Genomic DNA, 23,791 nt, shown 5'->3' with positions numbered 1-23,791 from the left:
ACCCAGAATGCCTGTGTCAAGACACCATTCGGTCTTGTCCCTCTCCATGGAGGACTCCATTTCCCAGAATGCCGTTTCCTGACTTCTTCTAATGTTAGTTCCTCACCACAGGGGCAGCCGGAAAGCATGCTTGGAACCCCGCCGTGGGCGCCGTGTCTCCCAGATGTCTCATTTCTGTGCTTCTTGGACCCTTGCTGGGTTAGAGGGGGAGGGGAGGGAGTCAGTGAGTGGCGGCGCTCCGGGCTTCCCGCTCTGGCAGCTGAGACTTTCTCCTCCCAAACTTTTGGGGACTGGGAAGACCCGGGGTGGATCCCTTTCTGCTTACTGAGCTGGGGGGAGGGGCGGAAGAGCGTGTGCCCATGTTCGCTGAGAGAGGCGGGGCAGGAGCCACTTGTGAGGGCTTGTGGTGGGGGGAGGGGCTGTCCTTCACCCAAGTTCCCCAGAAAAAGGGACAAACCCGACAGTGCCTGGTCAGGCAGGGGCGGTTCGGTGTGCCTCCAGAGCCTTGGCGGGTCTTTGTCTCCCCTCCCCCAGGGAAGCCAGGAGGTAGCTGGGGGCGGGGCTGCTCCGGCCTCTTCCCCAGAGTCAGGTAGGAGCACACCAGGGGAGAAGCATCCCTCTGGAGCCTGTCAGGGGGCAGCAGGGCTGCCCGCGCCCACATGCCAGGGAAGGAGCGGCGATCTCGGGCCCTGAGGAAATGCCAGCCCGCTCTCCCCGCCCCCACCTGATTCCCCCCCGCCATTCCCCAGTAACCCGCCCTTCAGCCTCCCCCAATCCTGCCAGTGCAGCTTCTGATTGGAAGGAAGGCGACGATGACGTCATAGGGGGCGTGGCGTCTTCCAGGCCAGTCCAAGTCCTTTCCCAGCCTGAGGGTCCCTTTTCCCCCATGAGGCCAGGAACCCCAGGAAGCCCTCCTGAGCCCTCCCCCTCTGTCCCCCCAGGCGCACACCGAGGACTTCTCCCCCCTTGGGCTGCCACCCCCTGAAGCACCCCAGGGTGGCCCCGCAGAGAGCCCGCAGCCAGAGCAATGGCCCCCGGGACCACGAGGCCCCCCTCCCAGGTGAGTGCGCTGGAGGAAAGGGCTGGAAGTGCTGTTAAGAAGGGCTCCAGCCAGGCTCCTCCTCCGGGCTTCCCGTTTCAGGCAGTGGCTCGGCCCCCACCAGGCCTTTGGGCCTTATTAGACAGTGAGAAGGGGGGAAGGGGGGGGGAGCGGCGCGGCCCCTGCTGGGCACATCCAGCACCTTGTTCTGGCCTCCCAGGGCGGCCCTGAGCTTCTCCCCCAGTCCCTGCTCTCAGCCCCTCCCCCCAGGCCACAGGAGAGCCTCCCTGGTTGGTTCTTCAATTCAGGAACGAACTGGAACAATCAGGAACATGCATGCGTGTTAGGTTTTTACATGTGCATGTATGTAAGATTGAAATTTTCATTGTGCGTGGAAGTATGCTATGAATTCTTCATGAATGCTTGTCAGAATTCATCAGTTCTTCGTATGTGGAAGTAAGCATTACATGTGTTTATCTTCAAGCATGGAAGTAAGCATTCATGTGTTCATCTTCATGCGTGGAACTAAGCTTTGCTCATGTTCATCTTCATGGGTATATCTAAGCATAATAGTATTGTGCATAAGTTTTTAGAATTTTGTTAAGAATGTGAATTTGAAGTTTGCTTATTATTATTATTATTTTTTGCCGTTTGACTTTTCCACAAGAATTATGCATGTTTTACTTTAGTTCTGTCGTGGAGATACAATTTGAATGTAATGTATTTCATCTGGTCATAGAGTTACGTTTGCATTTGAGATAACATTGTTTCTGTTACTAATATAGGCGGATAATTTGTATAGAATATGTAGAGAGTTTTCTTTGGCTGCTAACTTTTAAACGCATTTTTTTCATTCTCTGTTTTATTGCTTTTGCAGTGCTTTCCTTTGTTTCCCATACATAGGCTTTCATTGATAGGGACTGTTATTGATTTCTTCTAGGGCTATTCGTGTTGCTTCTCATGACTAGAGCTTTTTTTTTTATTACCAGATGTCCTTTGTATGTAACTTCATTGATGACATGATCACATTGTTGTTTCTTGTGAGGTATCAGAAACTATGAGGTAATATCTTCATGGTATCCCCTCCCTCTCTTCCTTCCCCGGTAGATACTGTTTAGGTTGGAGGTTGAGAGATTTGGATCACCTGTTTCAGTTCTCAACTATAACTTGATGTTAAAGTTTTTTATAACAAAATTCATCGAATGTGAATCGATGCTTCTCTAGCATTCTAGGTGTTTGTGTCTGTCATAGTTATGAAGTTGGAGTTTTTACTACAAGCTTAGGAGTGTTCTTGTTGTTGAATTAGATGTTCTTCTGCTGGACTATAGTCTTTTCTACCTAAGACTAGTCTTCATTCTCATAAGGTCTTGTGTAGTATGTTCCCCCATGGAACTCAAACTAATCCTGGTTTCACTCATACTGCATGAATGGTGTTTGTCATGTTTTTGAAGTTAGAGAATAAAAGTGAAATTGTGTATCTATCTGTCCTCCTCCAGTTCTTTAATATGTTCCTTGATCTCCACTTTCCCATTCAAAATCTGTATCTGTACAAGCCATGTAATTCAACTTCTCTATAAAGTCATCTTCATGATCAACCCCTAATCTTGCATAAACTTCTTCTAATGGTATGCAACTTGTTCTATGCCCAAAGAATTTCTCATCATCATTATCTTGGTGAGATTTTGAGTGTACTGGTCTCAGGTATTCAATTTTCTCACTTGTGTCCCACACATCCCCTTCTTCGTCTACCTCTTCATAAAGCTGATGAAATTGGTAAGGCATTTGTTCTAAATCATCTTGATCCATTATTATTACACCCTCTGCTTTTCCTTCTGATTCTGTATCTGGATCTGACTCACTGAATCCAATCGTTATGTTATTCTTTGGATTTTGTTCAGTGCCATATAAAATTGTGTCAAATGTTGCTAACTCTGGCTTTGTGTATTGATCTAAGCCTATGTCACCAGCTTTTTCTCAAGTCACTTTCTGGTTGTTTTTTATTGCCAAGCTTTAAAATTTTCATTTTGATTTGGTAAACTTGATGGTATAAGGTTATTTTCTTCTTGCAGATATTCTATATTGTTACTAATATTTATAGATCCTACTCTATCATCAGTCTGAGGTTTATGTTCATCTTCACTCTCTTTTGACTGTGTAGAGATAGGAATCTGTCACTCTTTGTTATGCTGTTCTGGGAATGAGTTCAGTTTGTAAAAATATTATTTTAAATTGCAAAGTTTAAATTCCTTTTGAGAAGAATTTTAGGTTAAGAAACATGATACTTCTCCAAATCCAGAAACTGAACTGTTTGGAGAAGACACCATGAAGATGCCTCCAGACCACAAGCTGTGCGAGAAGATCAAGAATGAACTTTGGGTGTGGTTGTTGGAACATTTATTTGTATGTATACTTTTATGCCAAAGCGGAGTGTCCCCTAACTGTTTTTTTGTCAATGAGTCTAGCAATTATTGGTTTTGTTCTTTTTTCCCCTTATCCTCAAATTACTGTAATCTTTAAGTTGATTATATTTTCATGATCCTTTTGGGGAAACTGGTTTCCCAATAATGATCAAAGGGGAGGAATGTAAAAATGGAGATTTGAACCCCAGACTTTAATCCTTGGTACTTCCCAGAATTCCCTATAATCTCACCTGAGTCTCCACCTGGAGGAGATCACAATTTATTATTTAAAGGGCTCTCTGCCTCTCAAGAGCTCTCTTCCTCTACTCAGAGATTGCAACATGGTATAAGTAGGCTGTGAGTGGGCTAATCCTGCCCTAGGCATGTGGCTTATTATTTTGTATCCTTGATTTCTAATCTTTAATAAACCTCATAAAATATTATACTTTTAGTAGGGAAACTAATTTTAACTGTTACAAGTACATCTGCATGTTCCCCTGCATCATCAGTAGGATGTGTGCCTTCACTCTTTCCTACAATAGTACCTACATATGTTTCTAGCTGTGTAGCTAAGGTGTGTTTTGTCACTGAGTCACTGTTCATTCCTTTGCTACCCTCTGCCAGCAGTGTGTTAGGATCAGTTCATTCTTTTTAATTCAAATCATTTCCTTTGAAGTCTCCATATGAGGTTGATGGTACTCTATTCTCTACTACATTAGAACATGAATTTAAATCCTAGCTGTTGCTTATCTCACATAAGTTTTTTTGGCCAGATTCCCCTCTGCCACTTAGAATGTTGGCTTCAAGGCTGCCATTTGAATCCTTGATTGTTCTTTCAGTTACTAACACTTCCATTCCATTCCCCTTTTCAAATTCAATTGTCATGTCACCTCTATTACTTTGAATAGGATTCTTGTTTTCAAATGTAATGTCAGCTACATTTTCAGTCAATTTTGTATTCTCTAAATCAGTCATTGATGGATTGAAAATTTCAGCTTCTGTATTTCAATTAAATGTTTTTTCTAAAGTTATCTGTGCCATATAACTATTGGACGAATTAACTGATTTTGTTGGGATGTCATGCAAATATGTGAATGGTTTTTCAAAGCATTTTCTTCTTTAGTAACAGTTACCTGTAGGGAATTGAAATTTTGTTTCTCTGTATCTCTCACTAAGTCTTGCTTGAGTTTTTTGTGACTTTGTTTTTCCCTTTTACACAATTTAATCCCAGAGCCCTTTCTGCAGTGAAAAAAATTCTCCAAGAATGATTTGACTTTATTTACACTTTTTTCCTGTGTGGTTACTATACAGCTCTTCTCTAAGTCTCTTATCTCAGTTGCTATTTGAGACATGATTTCTTTTATTTCTCCATCTATCTCTTTTAGTAGTCTCTGCCTTTCTCTTGATTTATTGCATATGCTATCACTCACAGATTCACTTTCTTGCACAAATTTTTCATCATTTCTTATCTTTTCTCTACTATTTTTAACAGCAGCCTCTTTTTCACTGTCTCTTCTACCTCCATGTACCAAACTATATACATTAAAGGCCCGGCTTCATAATTCTTTCCTAACCATGTCTGAATATTTAGGTTTGGCTCCAGATTTAATGGCCTGTTGCATCTCTTCTAAATCAGATGCTTGCTTTGTGGATTTTAGCTTACAATGAGAACAGCAAGTGGAATTTTGCTTTTTATGTCTAGCTTATGTGTCCTTCTTGTTAATTTCATGTTTCTTCTTCAGAAAACAATCTTTTATCAAATGCCCTCTATTGTGGCAGAAAAAGCAATGCCTAGTTTCTCTGCACTGTTTTTGGTAACTGGTTTTGTGTAAGTCCTAACTGTGTTTAGTTTCTTGATTTCCTCTCTGCTTTTCTTTTAGATTTTTCTGTTATCTCTAATTTATCTTTTAAATCTTGCATTTGTTTATGCTGTTCTGAATTATTATCCTGGAGGTAAGTAGCTATTTCACATAGTTCTATGAGACTGACAGTGTCATATTTAGGAAAATAGTGTTTAAAAAAGTTCTTTAAATGAGGTGTGCAGCTCCTCAAAAACTGTCATCTCACATGACTAGAAGATTCCTCACTGTTACCCTCTAGACCCAATGTTGATTCTGCCATTTCTGAGAGGCAATCAGTGAATGTGGCTAGATGTCCCCCCTCTATTCTGCATGAGTTTATCAAATCTTGCCCATGCATTAGGCTTTGAGCAACACTGCTTTATAGCTTGGAGCAAGTCTTCCCTACATTTCCTTAAGTAGGACTTGCTAGTGTGGTTTGCAAAATCTAGATCTTCCCTTTGCTCCTCAGTGGGCCAACTGGTTAGGTTGTTATCTGTCTAGGTCTTCTCAAGGAATTGCCTTTGCTCATGAGAGCTAAATAGTTCAGACAGGAGAAACTCTACATCTCCAAATTCTGGGTCAAAGATCCTAAAAGCATGTTTCAGTTCTTTCTGCATCTTAAAAGGTTGTTCTATGAAGTTTGGACAATGTCTTTTCAGGGATTCAAGTTCCTTGTTCCAAATTGTCTACTGCCTATGGACTTTAGATTGTATTACACTAGTTGTACTTGATAGCTTGGTGACCTCCTTCAAGTGGATACATTTTTTCTGGTTCACTATCAGACTTAGTGTCTTTGTCACTTTCATTCCCTTAGCATTGACCTTAGATTTCTTTCCTTTTCTTTCTTTTTCTTTGTGTGCACTGTCTGCCTGGCCATTGTTATTGTCTTTAATCTGGCCAAGCCCATTTTCTTTGTTCAGTTCCTCAAATAAGGTCTTAATAATGTTTTTCAGGTTAGGATCAACCAGTATCTTTGCTGCCTTTTTAGGGATAACAAATCTAAAGATATTTTTCAAATAGGTCAGAGTCTGAATGGCTGCCATAGAGATAATGTACACTTGAGTCAAAACTTGCCAGAGTATAGGTTCTGTCTGAAATAGCAACTGCAGTATAAACATGGTTGTGTTGCCAGTGTAATCCAGAGAATCAAAAATCATGTGGGTCATTTAGCTATAGAGTATATTGTAGACCCAAAATCCAGTAATAGCTGCCAAAACAACAGCTCCACAGCTAATTTGCTGTAAACCTCTAAATTTCTTAGACTTATAAATGTTGGAAATTTCACCATTGGGAAATTTCATACTTGAAAATTTCTTACTGATAGTCTATTGGAATGTGAACCCCATTGGCATGGGAGGTTCCTTCTCCTCCCTACTTAAGATTACTTTAGGACAGAAACCTTTTGCTGAACAATGGAAAGGGCTTTGACCTATGCTTAAGCACAGAACAGGAATTTCTTTGAGTCATGATTGATTTTAGAATTGATACAATAGAGATACTTGGAATGACAGAACCAGGTCTTGGAAAATACAATTTCCACCCCACTCAGTCCTAACAGGATTTAGGAAGGGCTGCAGCATAGATCAAAATTTAATTATTCCAATCTCTACCCTACTCAGGGTAACAGGATTTAGGAAGGGCTGTAGCAAAAGATCAAGATTTAATTATTTGAGAATATGACCTTCAATAGACATGTGCAAAGCCACAGACCTCTGGGTGGTCCTGGGTTTAGCTAGAGCCACCACTGGCACAGGGAAGACATGGACAGTGATTGGTAGATGTGAGAACTGAGGGGAGGGAACTTGGATGCTTTCCTTAAAGATAGAGGGGTCTGAGGACTGAGGTGGTTGGAGAGTTTTGGCTCTGAGTGGTTGGAGAGGTGCTCTGAGAAGCTTGCTCTGAAGGAAGCTGGAGGTGGAGGCCCTTGAGACTTTCTCCATTTTGGTCACGTGAGTAATAGGGACTGACCTCCTTTCTTTGCCCCAGATATCTAAGGGCTTGGGCCTTTTGGCCCAGCCTAAACAGAAGGGATATTTAAGCCCTATTCCCTTCTCTCCCCTTTCTCTCTCTCTCTCTCTTTCTCTCTCTATCTCTAATTCCTTTCTTCCTCCTGTTTGTAATTAAACTCTATAAAAGGTTGACGGCTGACTTGAGTTTTCATTTAGGAATTGCATAGTTGAATTCCTTGGCAACCTTAAATTAATATATATCAGCCTTTTAAAGTGATTTCCTTGTCACATTGCTTAAACATCTTTTTCTGCTCTGCTGTTTCTAAGGATTGTGGATTTCAGTCAGTTTAGAGGTGCCAATCTGTAATAGATCGATAATTTCTGTCCCATCCGGGGTGCTAATCTGTAACAGATATATTTCTGAGGGTATGTATTGATGTATACTAAGTGACTACTGGATCAACTTTGTCTACCCTCCTCCCATTTTCCTCCCTCTTTAGTAGCCTTTCAGCTTCCCCCATCCCCCTTCTTCTTTCTCCTTCAGGTCACTCAGTGAACTATGATGCTTTAGAGAAAATAACTCTTTTCTTTAACTCAAGTAAGAGCTTATTGGGGAAGACAGGAAAGGGTGGAGGATAAGGTAAGAGGGATAGGGTTTTCCCTATTATCTACAAATGAGAGATAGGAGGATTTTGGGAGAAATAGTAAACCAGTCACTTGTGAAATAGTCAGTCAGAGAGAGAGATGGAAGGACTTTAATCCTTCTTCTTTCTTCCAATCAAAATCAGGTCATTTTCACCTTGATTTGACTCAAGTCCCAGAGATACCAAAGCTTCTTTCTCCACATCAGCCAGAAGCCAAAAGCCCAGTCTAGCCCAGTTTAGCCCATGGCTTGGCTCCACCTGCTTTCCCAGTAACATTCCAAAATGGAATCTTCATTTTGACTGACTGCTTTTCTCCTCAGTTTTCTGTCTTGCATGCATTGTAAATTCTCTCCTCCACACTTCCCAGGTACAATACCAAGCCCTTTGGTGCTTTATATTCCTGGGAGGAGTGTAGGCTGAAGAGGGCTCATTCTGGTGGCTATGGCTTTTCAGGTAATAGAGGGCACAGCCTGGAGCCGACAGTCTGGCAGGGGCCTGAGGTTCTGGCCTTGTGTGAGATTGGAGGTCAGCTGTGATTTTGGGACTACAATTTGGTCAGCCCCTGAGCTGATGAAGGTCAGAGTGAGTGAGATCAGAAACTTAAGCCCTAGCCTAAGACAAGACCTTAAGCCATCAGTATTTCAAAGGTCAAATTGAATCAACAGGGTGTGACAAGGAAATGTAACAAGGGAATCACTTTAAAAGACTGATATATATTAATTTAAGGTCGCCAAGGAATCAGCTATGTAATTCCTAAATGAAAAACTCAAGTCAGCCGTCAGCCTTTTTTGGAGTTTAATTACAATAGGAGTAAGAAAGGAATTAGAGATAGAGAGAGAGAAAAAGGGAGAGAAGGGAATAGGGCTTAAATACCCCTTCTGTTTAGGCTGGGCCAAAAGGCCCAAGCCCTTAGATAGCTGGGGCAAAGAAAAGAGATCAGTCCCTATTACTCACGTGTCCAAAATGGAGAAACAGTCTCAGAGGCCCCCACCTTCAGCTTCCTTCAGAGCAAGCCTTCTCAGAGCCCCCAGGAACCACACCGACCAAGACGTCTCTCCCCCTCGAGTCTCCAGACCCCCTATCTTTAAGGAAAAAAATCTCCAAGTTCCTCCCCTCACTTCTCCCATCTACCAATCACTCTTCATCAATTTCCCTGTGCCAATGGAGGCTCTAGCTTAACCCAGGACCGCCCAGAGGTTTCTGGCTTTTGCACATGTCTGTTGAAGGTCATATTTTCAAATGATTAAATCTTTACTCCTTTGCTACAGCCCTTTCTAAATCCTGTTAACTTGAGTATGGTAGAGATTGGAATAATTAAATTTTGATCTAGGCTGCAGCCCTTACTCAATCCTATTAGGACTGAATAGGGTGGAGATTTATTCCAAGTATCTCCATTGTATCAATTCTAAAATCAATCAAGACTCAAAGAAATTCCTGTTCTATGCTTAAGCATAGGTCAAAGTCCTTTCCATTGTTCAGCAAAGGGTTTCTGTCCTAAAGTAATCTTAAGAAGGGAAGAGAAGGAACCTCCCATGACAATGGGGTTCCCATTCCAATAGACTATCAGTAAGAAATTTTCCAAGTATGAAATTTCCCAATGGTGAAATTTCCAACATTTATAAGTCTAAGGAAATTTGAGGTTTACAACTGCTTTATAGTATAGTTTGAGATCTGGGACTGCAAGTCCTCCTTCCTTTGCATTTTTTTTTTCATGATTTCCCTGGGTAGCCTTGATCTTTTGTTCTTTCAAATGAACTTTGTGATGTTTTTTTTTCTAATTCTGCAAAGCAGTTTTTTGGTAGTTCAATGGGTATGGCACTAAATAAGTCAATTAATTTGGGTAGGATTGTCATTTTTATTATGTTAGTTCGTCCCACCCATGAGCAATCACTGTTTTTCCAATTGTTTAGAACTAGTTTTAATTGTGTGGAGAGTGTTTTGTAGTCGTGTTCATATAGTTCCTGTGTTTGTCTCAGCAGATAGATTCCTAAGTATTTTATTTTGTCTAGGGTGATTTTAAATGGAATTTCTCTTTCTAATTCTTGCTGCCGAGATGGATTGGACATATATAGAAATGCTGATGACTCATGCGGGTTTATTTTGTATCCTGCAACTTTGCTAAGGTTGTTGATTATTTCGACTAGCTTTTTGGTTGATTCTCTAGGATTCTTTAAGTATACCATCATATCCATCCACAAAGAGTGATAGCTTGGTCTCCTCATTGCCAATTTTAATACCTTTGTCAGTATTCCATTGGTTTTGGAATGGCTGGTCTCCAGTGCTGGCTCTGCCACTCATACACTTTAGGAGCTTGAGTAAATCCTTTCTGTGTTTCAGTTTCTTTCAGTTATTTGATCAGGGTTGTACTAGTTGGATTCTGAAGGTTCTGATCTGTGCCTCATTACTTTTGCTGATTTAGGGATCAATAACAATCAAGGATGTAACTGTGGACTTCACGCAGGAAGAATGGGTCCTGTTGGACCATTCTCAGCAAGAGCTGTACCTGGAGGTCATGCTGGAGAATGTGCAGAATCTACTCTCTGTGGGTACGGACCATTTCTTCTGTTGACCCTGAAACACTCATTGAGGAAATGTCTTCATTCCAAGCCAAATATATAGGATTTTGAGCCTTTTTGTGTGATTAAAAGAGGAAAAGTGCTAATATTTGCCCTGGGTTCTCCTCCTGTCTTCTTTGTATTTAGGGAAAAAAAAGTTAAATTAGTAAGAATCCAAGTCATTCTCTAATTAACAAATGATTAAAGGTTATGAATAAGCAGTTTTCAGATCACTTCTTAAACATATGGAAACATATCCTAAATCCCTCTTGATTAGAGAAGTAAGTTAAAAGCCCTCTGAGTTACCACCTCACCTCTTCCACATTGGCTAACATAACAGTAAAGTAAAATTAGAAAAGTTGGAATGAATGTGGAAAAATTGGGACATGTAATACATTGCTGATCCATCCTTTCTGGATAGTGATTTGGAATTACTACACAAGTGTCAAAATGATGCAACCGTTTTGATCACGCAATACCACTACTAGGTCTCTACCCCAAAAAGATCAGAAAAATTTGAAGGACTTATGTGTTGGAAAACATTTGTTATTGATGTTTTTTGGTGGAAACAAAGAATTGCAAATTGAAGTGATGTCTATCAGTTGAAGAATGGCTAAACAAATTGTGGCATGTAATGGTAATGAAATTCTATTTTGCTTTAAGAAGTGATGAATGGGATGATTGAAGAAAGACCTGAAAGACTGACATGAACTGATACAGAGTGAGACAAGCAGAGCTAGGATAACATTGTACACAGTAGCAGTAATATTGTGGAATGGTCAACTCTGGTAGACTTGACTAGTTTCAGCAATACAAAGATCCAGTACAATTCTGAGGGACTTATGACAGAACGGCTCCAGATAAAGAACTTTTGGAGTTAGAATCCAACTGAAAGAATACAATTATTCAGTTGTTTTTTGGGCGCTTGTTTTGAGATTGTGGTTTTCTGATTATTTGCTTACAAAAATAAATAATATGAAAATAATATTTTAAAAGAATTGAAAAAGTGTAGCTCATAGCCCCTAATTCTGCTTATTCTAATGAGTTTATCCTTATTCCTCCTTCACTCTTTCCTCAAATTGCAGGCCACATGTTTGGAATGGAAGGGAAGGAAATAAACACTTTAAAATACTTGCTTTGTGTCCTCTACTGGATAAAGGAGTTCATTTAACTACATTCCTATGAGTTTGGTACTCTTGTTGTCCTCAATTCATAGTGGAGGCAACTGAGGCAAACAGAGGTTAATTAACTTGCCCAAGAGCATCTACTTGCCATCCCTCTGACGATCAATTCAATTTGTTTTTCCGACTCCCAAGTTCTTTTCTTTTACCCCTTTGCTACCAGCTACCTTTAATTTGTAAATAGTGGAAATTGTGGAATGTGCCTATCTTATTACAAGAGGTAAATGAAGATGGAATTTTCTGATTGCAAATAGGTTCCATGATCTCTGCTCTCCTGCAAATGTCCCAACAGTAAATATAACAGACAGCATTCCGTAGGGCTTACTTGCATGCTGTTAAGAAGACCATATTCTTTATTTTCCTCTGCTAATTCTTTACCTCTTTCTTATGGCCAGGGCTTCTAGTTCCTAGAGAAAATGTTATCTCCAGTTTTCAGCAAGGGGAAGCACCATGTCTGCTAGAGCAAGATTGTCCAAGGAGCTCCTGTCCAGGTCAGTTAGGTGGAAAGAGGCATATAAAGCCCATTATCCCAAACAATTCTATCTGTTTTAGTGAAGAGAGTACTAGACTTGGGGGCTGGCAGGCTATTTTCAAATCATGCTTTTCATTTTCTGAAATGGGATGGGAGGATGGGAGACTCAGTATATATATATTTACTATGTTTGTACTAAATGACATAATATCTCCATCTATATAGAAAAGAAGGAAACATGTTCCACTTTGAAAATTAATACATAAGAGTTAAAGGGTAAAGTTGTTTCTCAGCTTAGCATATAAAATTTACCAGAATGACAATGTGATAGTGCATCTAAAATGATTAGAACAGAGTATCTGGAAGGTTACCTAAGATTCACAAAACTTGAGAATAATCAAAGCATAGCTTTTTAAGAAAGATAGAAAGGATAATGAAGAAAGACTGTGGACAATGCTTGCTCATACACAGGGCTTGTGTTGTAGTCTAGCTGCCAGGAAGTTGATCAGGTCATTCCTCCATTCATGAGTAAAGATAATTCTATATGTGTTGCAAAGTATGATAAGGATCTTGTACCCTCCTATGTCACAGGTCCTTTGTGAGGTTTCATTGTTATTGTATATGAAAGTATTTCTAAAATTATCCCTCTTGCAGATATGACCAAATAGTGTACGCAAATACAGGTTCTGCTTATTTAAGTTTCAAAACTCCTTTTTGCTTGTGGAAATAGAATAAAAATTATTGACTTTCTGCCATCAGAGAAAAGAACATATATTTCTGTGTGTATGTGTGTGTCCCCTTCTTCCTCCTGTGTTAATATCATTATTTGTTTTCTTCAGAGGCAAAGACTCATTTTGAAGTGAAGCAGATGTTTGAAAAATTGAGCCATTGTGTGGAAGTATGTGGTCCTCAAAGATTCATGACTGAGGTTCCCTGCGACTTCATTTTGAGAGAAATCTGTGACTCTAATATGAAGGTAAATAAAAATCCAAAGAGTGACTGTGAAATTGATGAAACTGCAGAGAAATTCAGCCAATATTCAGTGCCAAATCGGTATACAAAATTGACCTCGGAGGATGAGTGTTCTCAGGATAGTAAATCCAGCAAATGCTTTCCTGAAGAAGGTCTTATTCAGTCCTCTGGAAAATCTCCTGAAATGCCCATGTATGAAGGCAACCTAGTTAGAATGGGCTTTGGCTGGCATTTAGAACTCATTAAACATCCAAAAAGTAAATATGTAAAGATGGTTTGTGTGAGTAATAAAGGTAGGAAACCTTCCAGTCAGAACTCTGAGAGTGCTGTGCATCAAATAATCCACTGCAGAGAGAAACCTCATGAATGTAAGCAATGTGGAAAGATTTTTACCGAGAGGGATCATCTTGCTTCTCATCAGAGAATCCACACTGTAGAAAAACCTTATAAATGTAAACAATGTGGAAACTCATTCACAGAGATGGGCTCTCTTATAGAACATCAGAGAATCCACACCGGAGAAAAACCCCATGAATGTAAAGACGGTGGGAAGACTTTCAGACAGAGGAACAGTCTTGTTGCATGTCAGAGTTTCCATGCTGGAGAGAAACCTTATGAATGTAAACAGTGTGAAAAAGCTTTCAAAGATAGTTCCATGCTCGTTAGACATCAGAAAATCCACAGTGGAGGGAAACCTTATGAATGTAAACAGTGTGGAAAGACTCTCACAGAGATGTGCTCTCTTGTTGCCCATCAGAGAATCCACACTGGAGAGAAACCTTATGAATGTGAACAATGTGGAAAAGCTTTCACACATAGGGGCTCTCTTACTGTACATCAGAGAATCCACACTGGAGAGAAACCTTATGAATGTAAACACTGTGGAAAGACTTTTACAGAGAGGCGCTCTCTTGTTGCACATCAGAGAATCCACACGGGTGAAAAACCATATAAATGTAATCACTGTGGAAAAGCTTTCAGACAAAGGATCCATCTTGCTACACATCAGAGAATCCACACTGGAGAGAAACCTTATGAATGTAAACACTGTGGAAACACTTTCACATATAGGAACTCTTTTACTAAACATCAGAGAATCCACACTGGAGAGAAACCTTATGAATGTAAACAGTGTGGAAAAGATTTCAGAGATAGTTCCCATCTCGTTAGACATCAGAAAATCCACACTAGAGAGAAAACTTATGAATGTAAACAGTGTGAAAAAGCTTTCAAAGATAGTTCCCAGCTCGTTAGACATCAGAAAATCCACAGTGGAGGGAAACCTTATGAATGTAAACAGTGTGGAAAGACTCTCACAGAGAGGTGCTCTCTTGTTGCCCATCAGAGAATCCACACTGGAGAGAAACCTTATGAATGTGAACAATGTGGAAAAGCTTTCACACATAGGGGCTCTTTTACTAAACATCAGAGAATCCACACTGCAGAGAAACCTTATGAATGTAAACACTGTGGAAAGACTTTTACAGAGAGGCGCTCTCTTGTTGCACATCAGAGAATCCACACGGGTGAAAAACCATATAAATGTAATCACTGTGGAAAAGCTTTCAGACAAAGGATCCATCTTGCTATACATCAGAGAATCCACACTGGAGAGAAACCTTATGAATGTAAACACTGTGGAAAGACTTTCACATATAGGAACTCTTTTACTAAACATCAGAGAATCCACACTGGAGAGAAACCTTATGAATGTAAACAGTGTGGAAAAGATTTCAGAGATAGTTTCCATCTCGTTAGACATCAGAAAATCCACACTGGAGAGAAAACTTATGAATGTAAACAGTGTGAAAAAGCTTTCAAAGATAGTTCCCAGCTCGTTAGACATCAGAGAATCCACAGTGGAGAGAAACCTTATGAATGTAAACACTGTGGAAAGACTCTCACATACAGGAGCTCTCTTGTTGTGCATCAGAGAATCCACACTGGAGAGAAACCTTATGAATGTGAACAATGTGGAAAAGCTTTCACACATAGGGACTCTTTTACTAAACATCAGAGAATCCACACTGGAGAGAAAACTTATGAATGTCAACACTGTGGAAAGACTTTTACATCTAAGCGCATTATTGTCGCACATCAGAGAATCCACACTGGCGAAAAACCATATGAATGTAATCACTGTGGAAAAGCTTTCAGACAAAGGATCCATCTTGCTATACATCAGAGAATACACACTGGAGAGAAACCTTATGAATGTAAACAATGTGGAAAGGCTTTCACACATAGGAACTCTTTTTCTAAACATCAGAGAATCCACACAGGAGAGAAACCTTAAGAACGTAAACAGTGTGGAAAGACATTAACAGAGAGGCCCTCTCTTGTTGCACAGTAGAGAATCCACATTGGAGAGAATCCTTATGAATGTAAACAGTGTGGAAAGACTTTAACAGAGAGGCTCTCTCTTGCTCAACATCAGAGGATTCACACTGGAGAGAAACATTTTTGTGTGGATTGAAAAATTAGTGCTTTTCTCAAGATAATAGTTATTAATTATTAAGTTAGTAAACCTGGTCTCCACTCTTTCTTCGCCTCCCCCATCAAGCTCCCATCAAGAGAAGATTACCCCACCCTCCATCTTTCTCCCCGTAGGACAAAAACGTTAAAGCTTTTAAATAAATGGCCTTTTCTTAGACTCTCATATACTGTGAATCTTAAAATTTACTCAGACTGTACTTTAGAAGTTTTGGTTAAGCTATCCCCCTCTTGTAACAATGGAGATACTTAATCAGGAATGTATTGGGAACTTTTAAAATTACTGCACCCTACTCAGACAGTGCCTTAGGGGAAAATAGAGTTGTAAACTCCTAATTGAACAATGAAAGTCCCCAACTCATACCTTATACTAAAGCTGAAACCTTAAGCTAGGTGGTCTATTTTTAGATCTAATACAAAAAGGTGTTAAGTACTGTAAAGGTTAAATTAATCATAAAAAGGGCAAGTAACTTACAAAAGTCAAGCTTAACACAGAGGTGTGAAGTACTCAGAAGATTTTATCTAACCAGAGAAGGTGAAAACTAAAGAGTGGTGAAAAGTAAGAATGGGCAGTCCTGGGGGGGAAAAAAATGTCTACTGTCATTAGTAGAGGTGAAAATTTAAGGGAGGTGACATAAGAGAAAATTTCTTTCAAAGGAGAAGTCAGTTCAGGTAATTCAGTTTTGCATTGGAATTCAGTTCGTGATTGAGTGAGATATTCTGAACTCAGTTCAGGAAATTCCGTGGAGGACTGTAGCTTACTTGGAGACAATCTTGTGTTTAGTGATAAAGACTGACTCTCTCTCCCTTAGGCTCAGGCCTTGGCTCCCTTTTTCTACTGCTTGGCTCAGCTTGAACCAGAACAATTTGAATTAATTCTCTCATTGTCTCTCTCTCTCTCTCTCTCTCCCCCTCCCTTCCCCCCCCCCAATAGTAGTTAATGGGATTGTTCTTTGACATTTTCTAAATCCCCACAAATTCTCCTATTTACATTTTGAATGTATAGAATGTTGAAAGGATTTTCCGTGAAACGTATCTCTTCCTGCACATCAGATCATCCACATTGTAGAGAAACTTTATAACTGTCATTAATTTGGATAGGCTTACACATAAAGCTCCACAGTTGCTTCATGTCAGAAAATCTTTCCTGGAGAGAGACCTCATGAGTGAGACTGATCTTCAAGTTGGCACTCTTAGCTTTTTTGACATAAGAGGATCCACACTAGAGAGAGCCTTTAGAAATATCATGAATATGGAAAGGCCTTCGGACTAATCATCTCTTATTCCCATTGAGAATTCCCTTTGAGTTGGATAGAAATCTTATTTCTGTCATGAATGAAGAAAGACATTGAATTGGAGAGTTCAGACCTTGTTCAGAGAAAATGTCTTCTGCCCAGATCAGTTCCAGATGGATATCCTGTAGGAAGGCTTTTAGCCAGAGATCATATCTCATGTATCAGAAGATTCATAGTGCAGAAAAACCTCATGAATCTACTGAAGTTTTATGTTTTCCTCAGGAGGAGAGTGATGGTGATTATTAAGGCAAATGTTAATTATAATAAGTCTGAGGGATCACCCCATATCTATTAGTTTGGGTATTTTAGCAGAAAAGGAAAGTAACAAAAGTTGGAGATGTGGGAAAACTGAGATACTAATGGAATATTGGAGGACTGGTGAACTGATTCAACCCTTTTTTAGGGAGTAGTTTAGAACTAAGTTAAATGGGCATTAAGAAATAAAAAGAAGAGGACATATATACATATGTATTTTAAAGAAGCACTCAAAGCTGCTCTTTTTGTGGTGATGAAAGAATTGAAAAGTAAGAGGGAGATCATCAGTTGGTAATGACTGAGTAAATGGTGGAATGTGATTGTGATTGAATACCAATGTTTTATAATTAATGAGGACAAGGAGGAGCTCAGAAAAACCTGGAAAAATTTGAGAAATGATGCAGACTGAATTTTGTGATACCATGAGAACATTGCACATTGGAATAATTGGAACAAAATAATTGTGAATTGAGGTATTCTTAACAATACAATGATCACAAATAATTCCAAAGGACTCATAAAAGTTCACCTCATGGAGAAGAGTTGTATCATCAGTACTGACCAATATTCTTTCTGGAATGAAGGTGTGTCAAGGGAATGATTACAGGAAAGGCTTCCCCTTGAGTTCATACTTGACTATACATTGCTGGAGATAAGCATCAATGTCCCTAGGGAAGGCACAAACTCATAGACTATCCCACAGAAGAGCAAAAATTACTAATGGTTGTTCTTCCTCACTATTTGGGGGGGGGGGCATTTATCTATTACAGTTATTTTAGCCATTCCCTTGTTAATTGGCACTTACTTTTTTTCCTTTTTCCCTTCTGTCACATATAGATCTTTACCAAAGAAATAAAATAAGTGCATAGGGAAGTTGTGGAAGGGTTGGGAACCTGGTCCCCACTGTTCAGTCCCTTCTCTCCAAGGACTCAGGCTCATGATGCAGTTGGTTGATTTCTGGGTCTGAGCAGAAGTCCAACCCTTCCGATGAAGTAATGTAAGGGTTAAAGTAGGAGTTTTGACAAAATAAAGGAGCAGCTTTTAATAACAAGTTTTAATGAGAACATAGTAGAGTTATAAGCTCATTATCCTTTTAAGCCAGAGAAAGAAAACTTCTAGCAGATTTTAACAATTAATAATGTAGTTTAATTAAAATATAGACTGTAAAAGAATAGAGTAGAATGAATATAGTAAAGGAGAGAAATACAGGAAAGAGGGAGAAAAAGAAAATTTTCTAATGTCTATACTAGTTATCCTATAAGTACCTATAATTACTACCTAAAACTATCTATATCTACCTATAACTGCCACTAATAACCACCACACAAAGTCCCAACCCAATCAGTGTTTAATCCAATGCCAATTAGATCTGTCAAAGAAGGCTGGTCACCTCCCAACCCAGAAAAGGTCAAAAGGCCCTCTAAAGCCAAAAGGCCTTCTCAGGAAGTTCAGGTCCACCTTTATATTCCATCAACTAAAAGCCAACCACCAATCTAGCTCACTTTCAGCAGTCAATTTCTCAGCAATTGCCAGCCCTAACTGTTAGCAATCCTTTTATCTCCTTTTCCTACCTCTCTTCCTGTCTCAATGGTTTCTACTTCCTTTCACTATGGGCTGATTAATCCCTACATATGTATTGTCTGCAGACCCCCAGGTCTCCCATTAAATAAAAAAATAATTTTTTTGCAGGAATAATAAAGGATTTGAGGTGTCCAAATCCACCTTGTCTCTGGAAATATCAACTAATGATTATTTAGGGGACATCCTCAGAGGAAGCTGGAGCTTCTAGGCCTCTATCCTACTTCTGCTTCAGAGCAGAAGGGTATTTTTTATCAGGTAGGTGAGGTTGAATTGGGCCTCTTGGCCCACCTAGACACGTGCTTTCTTATTTTGTATTTTCTTTATATTTTAATTCTCAATAAACCTCTAAAAATATAAAACCTCTACCAGAAAGAAACTAATTTCTACCTGCCTCAGTTTCCCCAAATTTTAACTATTACAGTTGTCCACATGAGGTACAAGCATTGTTGCTATGATAGAGAACACAGGCATTTTCTGATCAACGAATTACAAGGTATGAAATAACCTTGCTAAACAATGAAAATTTTACTCTAAAATGCTGTACAACCCTTAATCCTGCCACCTTGCTTCCAGATTTGCCAACTTCAGGAGAACTATTACACAGTTGTGAAACACTAGTGTCCCTGGCAGAAAAGCCTCTGGATGATCTCTTGGACACTCCCTTAAAAAACTCAGACCTTATCTTATTTACTGATGGTTCTTCTTTCATGAGGGATGCCATACGATACATTGGAGCTGCTCTAGTCACAGAATTTGCCACTGAGTGGTCATCTTCACTGCCCTCTAACATTAGCGCTCAAGGGGAGGAACTCATACCTCTCAAACAATGCCTGTATAATTGCCAAGGGTAAAAAGGCAACAATTTATACAGATTCTAAATATGCTTTTGCCATTTGTCACTCAGTTGGAATGCTATGGCTCCAGAGAGGATTTTGAACCTCAGCTGGAAAATCTATAGCTAATGGGGGTAATTATTAATGAAGTCCTTTCTGCTCTTCAGGTGCCTGAAGCCCTAGCTGTAGTTCATTGCTCTTCCCATACAGGTGGCACTGATCCTGTGTCTATGGGAAATTACCAAGCAGATGCTGCTGCAAAGCTAGCAGCCATAGAAGGGCCTGAATTACTTTTAACATTAACAACCACTGATGACTTAAATTTACCACTTTCATATAATGAAAAGGAAGTGGAAAAATGGAAACAAAAATTCAAAGCAAAACAGGTGTTACAAGGGAATCACTTTAAAAGACTGATATATATTAATTTAAGGTCTCCAAGGAATCCAGCTATGTAATTCCTAAATGAAAAACTCAAGTCAGCCGTTAACCTTTTTTGGAGTTTAATTACAATAGGAGCAAGAAAGGAATTAGAGATAGAGAGAGAGAAAAAGGGAGAGAAGGGAATAGGGCTTAAATACCCCCTTCTGCTTAGGCTGGGCCAAAAGGCCCAAGCCCTTAGATAGCTGGGGCAAAGAAAAGAGATCAGTCCCTATTACTCATGTGACCAAAATGGAGAGACAGTCTCAGGGGCCCCCACCTTCAGCTTCCTTCAGAGCAAGCTTCTCAGAACCACACGAACCACACCGACCAACTCCTCAAAAAAAAACCTTCTCAAGTCTCCAGACCCTCCTATCTTTTAGGAAACCCTCCAAGTTCCTCCCCTCAGTTCTCCCATCTACCAATCACTGTTCATCAATTTCCCTGTGCCAATGGAGGCTCTAGCTTAACCCAGGACTGCCCAGAGGTTTCTGGCTTTTGCACATGTCTGTTGAAGGTCATATTTCCAAATGATTAAATCTTTGATCTAGGCTGCAGCCCTTACTCAATCCTGTTAGGACTGAATAGGGTGGAGATTTATTCCAAGTATCTCCATTGTATCAATTCTAAAATCAATCATGATTCAAAGAAATTCCTGTTCTATACTTAAGCATAGGTCAAAGTCCTTTCCATTGTTCAGCAAAAGGTTTCTGTCCTAAAGTAATCTTAAGAAGGGAAGAGAAGGAACCTACCATGCCAATGGGGTTCCCATTCCAATACACTATCAGTAAGAAATTTTCCAAGTATGAAATATCCCAATGGTGAAATTTCCAACATTTATAAGTCTAAGGAATTTTGAGGTTTACAATGGTCAATGGAGTATGAGTGTCACCTGAAGGAAAACCCCTGCTCCCTAGAAGTTTCTATCACTAAATTTGCCAATCTGTTCATAATAATGGCCACTTTGGTGTCCAGGGCATCGTGGACTCTGTTAGAAGAGTATGGATAGCCCCCGGTATAACTACCATAGCCTCTAAAGTGTGTTCAGCTTGCTCTACCTGCAAGGTATATAAGCAACATGCCTTTTGTGAAAAGTCTTTGGTGGGCTCCCTCTGGATTACACACCTTTTGAGCACCTGTCCATGCCAAAGGCTGGACAATATAAATTTTGTCTGTTCATAGTAAACCAACTGACCAGATGGCCGGAAGCATTTCCTGCGACCCAAGCCACAGCGGCTTTTGTTGCTAAGGTGCTTTTTAAAGAAATTATTCCTTGCTTTGGGCTGCCATCACATATTGATTCCGATAGGGGAAGTTGTTTTACTGATTCTGTTTTAAATCAGATATATTCTTTCTTGGGGATAACTCCCAAATTCCATGTTCCATATCATCCCCAGAGTTCAGGCTAAGTTGAGAGGATGAACAAAGAACTTAAAACTATGATTGGGAAATTATGCACTGAGACCTATTTAAAATGGCCTGAAATTCTCCCTCTGGGCCTATTTTATCTTAGAAGCAGGCCTAGAGGAGACCTACACATCTTACCATTTGAAATGCTTTTTGGACATCCACCTATACAGGCTAAGCCTTTCTCCCCGGCATATACATCACTATTAGTGGGAGATACTACTATTGCTTCCTATATACAGGAATTACAGCACAAACTGTGTACTCCAAGAATCCGGAGCTGCAGGACAAGCTGGATCACTAGACTTCTCACTTCATGACCTGAACCCAGGAGACAACGTGTATATAAAGAACTTCCAGCATAGAGGAGCAACTCAGCCTTCCTGGGAAGGACCATTCCAAATATTGTTAACTACTCCAACATCTATAAAGGTTGGAGAAAAGGACTCTTGGATTCATTGCTCACATGTAAAGAGAGGATCTTCTATTGAGACTGATTGACTGTATCTTATATATGCATTGGAGATAACTACCTATTGACAAATGAAACTGTTTTATTTTGTTTCTAACACATTGAATTCCTGAATTTATTTTTTTCTTTTTTCCTTTTTCTCCTTTCCTTGTTTTATTATTATTTTTCTTTTATTAAAATGTTTTATTTTTTTCCCTTTTCTCATTTCTATGTACTTAAGGTACATACATTCAATATTAATTTTTATTCTACAATAATATTAGTTTAAATATATATACTTACTGTATTATTAATACATATACCCAAACAGCTTTAGACTATGGGAACCTGCCATTTGTTGATAATTGTGGGACTATGATTAATGTTTCTGTCTGATTCCAGGACAAGATGTACACAAAAGAACCATTGCTTAGGGCCAACAATAAGCCAATCCAGGATGGATTGATGCACTTTTAAGACAATACTAAGGATTTGAACCTAGTGTGAAGACTCAAGGTTACTCTGTTTAATGTTGTTAAACATAGGCTTTCCTTGTGTCCACACTCACTCTAAAAATACTCACAGGTGAGTATCCCCAAACCTTGGCTCCTATAACTGGTCCCTTTTCTGACTTTCATAGTATAAATGCATCATTGCTTAGATCATTTTAATTAGGCCCTGATTCAAGGACCTGTTAGAGATATATTTTTCCTTTACTTAGAATTTTTACACATAAGACTTTGATAGTCTATATTTTATCCAATATTTTCTTTTGTATTTGGATTTTCCTGGTATCTTTTTAATTTCTCTTCTCAATTGATTCATATACCTCATACCTCAGCCATGCATCCCTGAGTGGTCCTGTGTTTTTCAATCACCCACAACATGGGGAAATGTAAAAAAAAAAATCATTATTTTAAATTGCAAAGTTTAAATTCCTTTTAAGAAGAATTTCAGGTAAAGTAAGATGCTACCTCTCTGAAACCAGAAACTGAACTGTTGGAGAAGACACCATGAAGATACTTCCAGATCACAAGCTGCACAAAATAAATCTAAATTGAACTTTGGGTGTAGTTGATTGAACATTTATTTGTATGTATACTTTCATGCCAAAGGGGACTTCCCCCTAACTGGCTTTTTGTCAATGCTTCCAGCAATTATTGGTTTTGTTATTTTTTTTCTCTTATCCTCAAATTATTGTAATCTTTAAATTGATTATGTTTTCATGATCCTTTGGGGGGAAAAAAAACTATTTTTTTTTTCAAATGATCACACGGGGCTATGTAAAAATGGAGATTTGAACTCTGGACTCCATTCCCTAGAAGTCCTTGCTCACTTTCCAAAATGCCTTGTAACCTCACCTGGGCCGAGAGCGAGATGGGGTATTTAACTTGGTTGTAAAGGCTTCTGTGCCTCTCTTTCCTAGTTCCGCTTCGGACCAGACGGTCTTTTCATCATGTAGGTGAGGTTGAATTGGGCCTCTTGGCCCACCTAGACACGTGCTTTCTTATTTTGTATTTTCTTTATATTTTAATCTTCAATAAACCTCTAAAAATATAAAATCTCTAACAGAGAGAAACTAATTTCTACCTGCCTCAGTTTCCCCAAATTTTAACTATTACACAAATGACCCAACAACAATATAACATAAGTGGAATTCCTCCAAGAAATAGTAAGGGTGCTACTGCCCTTCCATGTGGGGCAGAAGGTGGTGCCTCTTAGTCTCTATTGATTTTGTTGATATTAATTAACACTTTTCAATTTTGTCTTCCCTCTAAATAGTAGCATAGAAGAAGAAATGGATTTTTTAATACAGTACCTCTGTTACTGATTATACCTTCTATTGATAATGAATAATTGACTATATTGATTGTATTTAAGTATTGATTAAAAGACTTCCCTATTGATTAATCTATACTATTTTATTGCACTTTATTTGTGTCGTATAGTATTTTTTTCTTTCTCTCATTTTTGTGTTAGAAGCACATGTAATTGTATTGAAAA

The 23,791-nt window shown here is 39.3% G+C and overlaps 2 protein-coding genes across 7 annotated transcripts in view; one reads left to right on the top strand and one right to left on the bottom strand.

Moving 5' to 3' along the window:
• LOC100023417 (zinc finger protein 420-like) overlaps nt 1-23,791 on the bottom strand; it is a 621,149-nt gene that overhangs the window by 317,586 nt on the left and 279,772 nt on the right. The window lies entirely within an intron of this gene.
• Nucleotides 99-23,702, top strand: LOC100014903 (zinc finger protein 420-like). 3 transcript variants are annotated; one of them, XM_056825687.1, is made up of 5 exons: nt 99-198; nt 942-1,060; nt 10,292-10,418; nt 12,004-12,099; nt 12,920-23,702. In XM_056825687.1, the coding sequence occupies exons 2-5, from the start codon at nt 1,028-1,030 to the stop codon at nt 15,346-15,348; spliced, it is 2,685 nt and encodes an 894-aa protein (XP_056681665.1). In that variant the 5' UTR covers nt 99-198; nt 942-1,027; the 3' UTR covers nt 15,349-23,702. The 3 variants fall into 3 exon arrangements, with proteins under 3 accessions (XP_056681665.1, XP_056681666.1, XP_056681667.1); XM_056825688.1 differs by lacking the exon at nt 99-198 and adding an exon at nt 449-589; XM_056825689.1 differs by lacking the exons at nt 99-198; nt 12,004-12,099 and having other exon boundaries at nt 816-1,060.

This window comes from Monodelphis domestica, chromosome 4 (assembly GCF_027887165.1).
Source record: "Monodelphis domestica isolate mMonDom1 chromosome 4, mMonDom1.pri, whole genome shotgun sequence".
In the NCBI taxonomy this organism is placed as follows: domain Eukaryota; kingdom Metazoa; phylum Chordata; class Mammalia; order Didelphimorphia; family Didelphidae; genus Monodelphis; species Monodelphis domestica.
The sequence above is the reverse complement of the archived record's forward strand: the minus strand, read 5'-3'. Positions and strand labels throughout refer to the sequence as shown.